The 9,277-nt window shown below is 41.0% G+C and overlaps 1 protein-coding gene across 1 annotated transcript in view; it reads right to left on the bottom strand.

Annotated features, from left to right (window-relative positions):
• Positions 1-3,191: 3,191 nt before the first annotated feature.
• VPS41 (vacuolar protein sorting 41 homolog (S. cerevisiae)) overlaps positions 3,192-9,277 on the bottom strand; it is a gene marked incomplete at its 5' end in the record, with an annotated part of 122,226 nt that continues 116,140 nt past the window's right edge. Inside the window, 4 exons of the mRNA XM_014534377.1 lie at positions 3,192-3,415; positions 3,966-4,045; positions 6,513-6,557; positions 6,662-6,761. Coding sequence (XP_014389863.1) covers positions 3,335-3,415; positions 3,966-4,045; positions 6,513-6,557; positions 6,662-6,761 — 306 coding nt within the window. The remainder of the gene's footprint in view (positions 3,416-3,965; positions 4,046-6,512; positions 6,558-6,661; positions 6,762-9,277) is intronic.

Raw genomic sequence — 9,277 nt, 5'->3', positions numbered from 1 at the left:
CACAGCTGAGAAGCACTATGTGAGAATGCAGCTTAGGTGTTGCTCAAATTCTGCCCTGGGTTCTCTTAGGCTCATCAGTCTGTTCCTCTGGAGGGCAGAGGGGAAGTGGATTGAGGAGCCACCTCCCCCAGGCAGTCAGCTTTGTCTCCTCAGGTTGCCTGAGGTTCTCTTTTTCAGAGATCCTGCTGCCCAGCACATGAGCCTCCCAGTCCTGGGGCCTCACAATAAACTCTCCGTTCTGCCCAAGCCTAGTGTGAACTGTGCTTCTCTCACGTGCAGCTAAGTCCTGACTAAGGTGGTCATAGTACTGAATGTTTGTGCAGGTGAAACTACATATTTTGAACCTAAATCTTAGCACAAGCACAGACTTAGGTTCTGTGCTTCTTGAAGTCAAAAAGAATCTTAAAAAAGCTACCTATGTTAAAATGAACTTCAAATTACAGTAACACATTATCTACAAATATTTTACCGAGCTCTTAAGAGCACCTCTCCTAGGATTTGTGGAATTAGAAATTTATGTTCCTGAGTCTTCGCACATTGTTTTACATAAACAGACAATTCCTGCTATAGTCTCATCGATACATTTGGAAGCCTGGCACCAAAGAATGAGAGAAAGCATGCTAAGTAATACCTAGAGAAATGATGGAGACATCTGGCATTGTGGGAAGAGACGCAGCGTGTGCGTGGGCTCAGTGGTGTGCGTGGTGTTTTTCAGCAGTGCAGGCAGTGGCCGCTCAGACAGGGAGCGGCAGCATGTCGCTGTGGCTGAGACAGCGTCCGTGTATGCAACAAGGAATGATGTTGTATTCGTTTGCTTGGGGAACATTGACAGAAGACCACACAATGGATGGCTCACACAATAGAAATGCATTTCCTCACAAATCTGGAAACTGAAGGTCCAAGAACAAGGTTCCCTCAGGTTTTATGTCTTTTGAGGCCTCTCTCTTCAGCTTGCAGATGGCCACCTTCTCACTGTGTCCTCCCACGGGCTTTCCTCTGTGCATGCGCAGGTCTGTGTCCAACCAAATTTCCTCCTCTTATAAAGACACCAGTCATATTGGATTAGGGCTCACCCATGTGACTTTATTTTACCTTAATTACCTTCAGGGACCTGATCTCCAAATACAGTCATATTCAGAGGTACTGAGGATTAGGACTTCAACATATAAATTTTGGGGGAAAGCAGTTAGCCTATAACATATATGGAAACATACTCATATTCATTTTCTTTTTTAGAAAACTACAAGAATTGTTGGGCCCTGGCTAGCGTGCTAAGTGGTTAGAGCACCTGCCCCGCACACTGAAGAGTCACATCTACCTGGGCTGCAGGTTTGATCCCCGGCCCTGGTAGGGGTGTGTGCAGGAGCCAACCAATCAATGTGTCTCACTCACATTGATGTTTCTCTCTCTTTCTCTCTAAAAATCAATGGAAAGAATATCCTCAGGTGAGGATTAACAACAACAACAACAACAAGTAAATTAAAATAAACAAAAAAAAAAGGAAATGTTGGCTAATCTGGCAAAAAATAAAAGAAAGCTACAAAATGGTCTGATGGGAGAGACAAATGGATCTTACCTAGGAAGGGGGAGGTGGAGAGGGACTGGAGAAAGGAGCTTGTGGTGACACTAAAATAGTAAGCCAGACCGGCCAGTGTGGCTCAGTGGTTGAGCATCGACCTATGAACCAGGAGGCCACAGTTTGATTCCTGGTCAGGGCACATGCCTGGATTTTGGGCTTGATCCTCAGTAGGGGGCACGCAGGAGGCAGCCAATCAATGATTCTCTCTTATCATTGATGTTTCTCTCTCTCAGAATAAGGAAATATGAGAGGACTGAGGGTTATATTCACTAACAATTAAGAACCTTCCAGTTCTAAATACTTAAGCCTACTGGAAAGTCTGTTGTCTAATAGAGAATATTCTGTTTAACTCCCATGCAATGAGATGTACTGTACATTTCCTCTGAACCTGGCCCTGTGATTTCTTAAAGCAGACCCTGTGTTCTGAAGTTAGGCAGTCACTCTGCCACTGTGATAACATCTCTACATTTTGGTCTCTTCATCAGTAAACTGAGGGATACAATATATTCTTCTTGGGGAACCATGAGAATGAAGTGAGATGTTGCTCAGGGGAATGACTATACCAGTTTCGGGGTTGGTATGTGCTCAGTACTCATTAGAATCCTGCCCTCTCCCCAAAAGATAGAAGCGGAAAGCTGCATTTATTCCTGTTCATGGACTAAGACAGTGGGGGCAGTGAGTATATGCTTTTCACATTTTCATACCCAGTAGAGAACGCCAACACATCCCAAGACGGATGAAGCCAATAAACAGAAAACACAGTCACACGGTTGAGTTCTCTCCCTCTTTCTTATGTTTCTTCTGTTCTAAGAGGGCAGAGGAGGCTCCAGAGAATAAAATCATCATTGAGCCCATCCCCCAGCATCAGTCCCATTTCTCCTGAGAATCCTTCAGATTCTACAGTATCATGCTTTCCTCCCTGTCACAAACCTAACCATAGCCCGTCACTCTAAGGTGCTCAAAGTCTCTTCCATTCCTTCTGAGGGTGCCAGAATTCTTGACCGAAGCTGTTCAACCCAATAAAGGTGAGGCTTTCACATGGGCAGAGCTGACATTTATTCAATGAACAGATGCTGAGTGCCTGCCAGGGCCAGACTCTGCTAGTTATTGGGACACACAGAACATGTGATCAGTCAATATGACATTGCATGATGTCACCTCACCTGCTCGTGTCACCCAGACATCACCACATGTGATCAGTCAATATGACATTGCATGATGTCACCTGCTCGTGTCACCCTGACATCACTGGATAAGTGACAATTTGCACAATGTTTCATTAAATACCTACTAAGAAAATAACCACAATGGATGACATAAAAAAAAGCCAGATCCAGAACGAAAGAATTGCAGAGCATGCAGAACGAGGCCCAATGTGGCCGGAGCTGGCTGGACAGCCACACTGCGATGCTCAGACAGCTGGAGGCAATTTTACTAGGACCTAAAACTTCATTTCCAACGCCCACACTTATGTTTCCATTCCTAAACAAAGAGTGAGCTAAACAAATAAATGATGAAATATTAACCATGGACCCAAATATTTCAAGGCATGGATGGGGGAAAAAAACCTAACATCTTTATCAACTGCAAATGCAAAGAGAAAACTCTAGTAGACAAGTGAAGATGAAAGTTTTTTTGAGCATAGCATAAACATGTACAAAACTCTTAACAGCACTGGTATCAACGAATGCTTCTGTTGTTGAAAAAATCATCTTCAAAAAAGCGGTGAGAAAGAGACTGACAAACAGAACATAGCTATTTTTTCATCTCCAAAATGGCACTTCCTGGTCCCCGGTGCTTAGCACTGCAGATGTTGCAGAACTGTGCTGGAGAGGTCTAAAATGTGATAAAAAAACACAGATTAAAATATATATATATCTTTCTACTTTCATATTCAGAAGTATTATGGGAGAGTCAGTCAGGGGGCAGCGGGACACTATGAAATGCCACTCCCTTTTCCTGTATATTATTGCTGGTTCACATAGGATTCCGTCTAGAACAGCAAAACAAGTGTAATCTGACAGAGGAATATGACTTGACACTAAGAAAAGCAGTGTCATGGTACTGAAATCAGGTTGAGAAAGTTGTACAAGACATAAAATGGTTCTCACTGTATCTCACGTGTCCATAGCTCTATAGCTCAACAGTCATCAGTTTTACCTGAACAAATTCACTTAACTGAATATGATTTTATAATGTTCGGTATAGTATTCTAAACATTTTTACATTTGAGAATTAGATGAATTAATTTTTCTTATGTGATATAAAACTATACTGTAACTTTGAGAACGCACAGAGCCATACAATGACAGGCTAGAATGTTGAGCACATCCCTCTGACTGCATCCCTTTCTTTTTAGCTGATGGTGGCCTAGCTGCCCACTCACCATGCTGGGCACAGGCAGGCACTCCTTGTGGAACATATGCCGGCAATGGAAGACCACCATACTGAAGGGCTTGGCTGCATCTGGGGGTAGAGGACAGGAAAGGAGAAGGACTCAATGCAACAAGCAGGTCAGAGGCTTTAAAACCAGTCTTCTTCTTTTTGCTCTACCCTACAATCCCCCTTCCCTGTGGCAACCATCAGCTTTTTCTCTCTGTATATGTATAGATCTTTCTGTTTTGTTCATTCATCTGTTTGTGTGTGTGGTTTTTAAGACTCCACATATAAGTGAAATCATATGGCATTTTTCTTTCTTTCTGATTTACTTCATTTAGCATAATACCCTCCAATTATCCATGTTGTAACAAATGGAAAGATTTCATTACTTTTTATGGCTGAGTCATATTGCATTATATATATATCTATATCTATTCATCTATTGATGGACATGTAGCTTCCATATCTTGGCTATTGTCAATAATGCTGCAATGAACATAGGGGTGCATATATCTTTTTGAATTAATGTTTTTGTTTTGGTTTTTTTTTTTCAGATCAATACAGAGAAGTGGAATTACTGGGTCATTTGGCAGCTCTATTTTTAATGTTTTTGAGGAATCTCCATTCTTTTTCCATAGTGGCTGCACCAATTTATAATCCCAAAAGTGCACAAGGGTTCTCTTTTCTCCACATCTTCGCCAACACTTGTTACTTGTTGATTATTTAAAGATAGCCATCCTGACATATGTGAGATGATATCCCATTGTGGTTTTAATTTACATCTCCCTGATAATTAGTGGTTTTCAGTATCTTTTCATATTTCTGTTGGCCATCTGTATGTCTTCTTGGGAGAAATGTCTATTCAGGTCTCTTGCCCATTTAAAAAATGTTTGTTTTTTAAAAAAATATATTTTATTGATTTTTTACAGAGAGGAAGGGAGAGGGATAAAGAGTTAGAAACATCGATGAGAAACATTGATTAGCTGCCTCCTGTACCCCCCCTACTGGGGATGTGCCTGCCACCAAGGTACATGCCCTTGACTGGAATTGAACCTGGGACCCTTCAGTCCCCAGGCTGATGCTCTATCCACTGAGCCAAACTGGTCAGGGCTAAAAAAATGTTTTTATTGCTATTTTAGATAGAGACAAAGGGAGGAGAGAGAAATATCAATATGAGAGAAACACTGATCAGTTACCTCTCGTATGCACCCCGAATGGGGATCGAACCTGCAAGGTGGGCATGTGCCCTGACCGGGAATTGAACCAGTGACCTTTTGGTGCATGGAAAGATGCTCAACCAACTGAGCCACACTGGCCAGGACCTCTGCCCATTTTTTAATCAGATTGTTTGGTTTTCTTAGTGTTAAGTTGTATGATTTCCTTATATATTTTAGATATGAACCCTTTATTGGATGTATCATTTGCGAATATCTTCTCCAATTCAGTAGGCTGTCTGTCTTTTTATTTTGTTGGAGTTTCCTTCACTGTGCAAAAAATTTTCAGTTTGATATAGTCTCATTTGTTAATATTTTCTTTTGTTGCTCTTGCTGGAGGAGACACATCCCACAAGATATTGCTAAGAGTGATGTTAAAGAGTTTGCTACCTATGTTTTCTTCTAGGAGTTTTAAGGTATCAGCACTTTTAAGTCTTTAATTCACATGGAGTTTATTTTTATACTAGAAGCCTGGTGCACGAATTCGTGCATGGGTGGGTCCAGCTGACCCACCCCAATCGTGGCCAATTGGGCTGGGCTGGACAGGGGGAGGGGACACGGGTGGTTGGCTGGCAGGCCCTGACCCCTGGTTGAACTCCTGGTTGAACTCCCTGTTGAGGAGACAATTTGCATATTAGCCTTTTATTATATAGGATATGGTCCAATTTCATTTTTTTGCTTGTTAGTTTCCCCAACCACCACTTATTCAAGAGACTGTCTTTACCCCATTGTATATTTTTGCTTCCTTTGTCATAGGCTAATTGACCATATAAGCAAGAGTTTATTTCTGGGATTTCTATTTTATTCCACTGATCTACATATCTGTTCTTATGCCAATACCACACTTTTTTGATTATTATAGCTTTGTAGTATAGAATGGGTCAGAAGAAAAACAATTTAAAGGAAAGGGAAAGCTACCTATAAGAAAATGTCCCACATACACACATGGTTCTTCAACTTTGGAACTTAAACACCTGATGGTAAGTCTTCATTTTATTTTGTTTTATTCTAGAACAGTGCTTCTCAAAGTATGGTTCCTGAACCAGTAGCACCAACATCACCTGGGAGCTTGTTAGAAATGCAAATTATTAGGTCATACCCTGGAATTACTGAATCAGAACCTCAGTGGGTAAGACCCGCATGGTGGTTTTACAAGCCTGTCAGGTGAGGCCAATTTACTCCACAATTTGAGAATGGCACCATCAGCATGCAAGTGAGTAGAGTTGTGGGCTGAAAATCTTCTCTAAACTTGATGATCCTGAAAGCTATATAATTTTATAAAAATTCCACTCATTATGAACACATATTTGGGGATTTCCTTTCCCCCCTAAAAATCTCACCTGATGGAAGAATAGGGGACAGGCACGATTCACAGATGTTCTCCTCTGCAAGGAAGCACACACACACGTGAGGTTACACAATGTTTCTTGCTCTGTCTCTTCCCCGAGGGAGGCATACAGTTCCACTATGATCACTTCATTTTACCCACCATCGACCAGAATGCCTTTCATTTGAGTTCGATGCATTTTCTTCAGTAAAGACAGAGAGTCCGCCACGAGAATCTTCTTGCAGCCTTCACGAAGCAGAATCTAAGGCGCACATTATAAAAGAAATGGCATCTTAAAAAGACTCTACAGTTGGGGGATAGGGGGCTCTTAGTGGAGATTCAGAAAATCAGTTTCTTTAAAATACTTCAAAGAGGCACCCACTGGCTCCTGCTCAGTACCCTCTTCCCTCCAGGCCACTGCCAGACCCACCTTTCCAGCCTCCACTCAGTCATGACGGCAATTTTTCTTATGAACCTACAGTGGTGCCTTTAGAGCTCGTGAAAGGAAATACCAAGCCAAAGTCTGGCGCAGAAGGCCCTCTATTAACTACCCCTACTGTTGTCTTATAGGTCTTCCCAAAACAGACTCTCTCTGGCAGAGTTTGGCCCCTACGTGACTTGGTCATTCCAAGCCCCAGGTCTTTGCCCAGGATGGAAAACCTGCTATTCCAAAATAATTTATCTCATAAATCCACCTACTTACTGCATAAATATTTTACTGTACTGAGTCTCTACTATATATTAGGCAGAAGAAATGGAGCAATAAATTAAACAGATGTGATCTCTGTCCTTAAACCCCCTTCAGGGTGCAAACCATTTAGCAATTAATGTGATGTGTAAGTGTAATTGATTATATTAATCCTCAAATTTGGTGATTCTGAAAGGGCTGGCAACTGAAAACCAACCAATATATTAAATATTCTGTCACAAGACTCACTTTCTCCCCTTCTTCCCAGTGCTGTACTCTTTGCTTATGCATTTTTCCTGTTAGTCACAGGCTTACTTATTTCCCCTCTCTCTGCCTGGAGAATTACAGAGCTAAGCCTTCAGCAGCCTCCGAAGTGAGGATGCAGGCAGCAGAGGTCAAATGCCCGTTCTGATTGACAGTGACTTTGTTTCAGAGCTGGGAAGACAAAACTGCCCACCTGCTTTTAAGCAGGTAAGAGGCAACCTACCTTACCTTTCAAACCCATTCTGCTGGACAGAGTGTGAGTTTCCACCCTTTCCTGAGTTTTCTTAGGTATTTTATCAGAAATTAAGAGAGGCTGTGTGAAGTGTTCTCAAGCCAGATGACACTTTTACAAAAACTCGCTGCTTTTCGAAGAGGGAGACACTCAAGGCCAGAAGGGCAGAGAGTCTGGTGCAGTGCCTGTGGCTTCCCAATGTGTAGCCTGTTGCTGTAGTGTCTTGCCATCCTTCCTGAGGGTTACTTGAGGAGAAAGTGTGTAGGCCTTTAATGGAGACTGTATTCCTGATTCTTCTGTGATTTTCTTCTTACCAAATCCTGGTACTTTACAAGTCCTGCCCCGCTGGCCACCTTCTAATTAATTTCCTTTCACTGTGCACAAATCCGTGCACCGGGTCACTAGCATAGGTATAAGAAGCCCATAATCTAGAAGCTGTGTCTGCTACTCCAGAGGGCTACCATAGCAACAACATCCCCTTTCTACTTTGGGTTTGCTCTCAGTGTTTCCTGGCACCTGTTCATATCTGTTGGGATCAGCTATGAAATGGAAATAAATTATCTTTTAATATCCTAGTTAGCATTCTTTTTTAACAATAAAGGAGTATTCAATTTAGTCTATCATGTATCCAAAAAGCTAAAGCTTCTCTGGTTTAGAAAAATTAATTTCTAGTTTATATACTGTTGAACATGTTAAGCAAAGCAAATACCTATCAACATAGATTACATCTATTACTCTTTTAAATCTATTATACTTGAATTCTTAAAATCTTAGTCTTTATCATTGACCTTGACATTTGGTCAAATGAACTTTTATTTCTTATTGACTTTAGATGTTAAAAATTTAATTAGGTCTACAAGGACTTTCTTTTTTTATGGTTATGTTGGCTGTTTCCCCATATCTTCTCAGACTTTACAGAATTTGCAAATACATTTTGTGACATTTTTCATAGTATTTATAGGCTACATAAGTTAAGCTGAGAAGAAGTTTTAAAGACCTATCATCTCTCTCCCCCAAAGGTAGTCTTTGTTTTCCAAAGGATGCCTACTGGCCTTTCAAAGATCAAGTCATTCTCTGCTCAGAAAAATCTTCCTTGCCTATTTCCTCCTGTTTTATCTTGGTTTCCTATTTTATCTTCTGTGTAGGGTAGCCTCTGATATTACTTTCAGAAATTAAAATCAGTTTGGAACTCCTTTACTGTGTCATCTAAAAAATGTCTCCACTTGGTCAATACGACAACATCATTATTAATCTCTGCTTTGTAATCTATATCTCATATTAGAGTTTCACCAAGCCAAGTAAACCACTGTCTAATCTTTTCTTTCCTCAACTTCATAATGGCATCAGTTCCCATCTCAAAAAACATTTGTAGGCGTTGTTTACGAAGTACAATAATATCTTTCAGACATTAATTTTCCTTATAGGACTTTCCATCATTTTTTCAAGGTTATTCAAATCAATGGGCCAACTGCTTTCCACATCCTTCTCTACTGCTTGTTTTCTTAATTTTACATGTCCCTCCATAATTCTAAGTTTTTCTAAATTCTATGTTTTATTTAACACTAGAGGCCCGGTGCACAAAAATTTGTGCACT

The sequence above is a fragment of the Myotis brandtii genome, unplaced genomic scaffold (assembly GCF_000412655.1).
Source record: "Myotis brandtii unplaced genomic scaffold, ASM41265v1 scaffold1298, whole genome shotgun sequence".
Lineage (NCBI taxonomy): Eukaryota > Metazoa > Chordata > Mammalia > Chiroptera > Vespertilionidae > Myotis > Myotis brandtii.
Note: the sequence above shows the minus strand (reverse complement) of the source record. Positions and strands in the feature narration are given on the sequence as shown.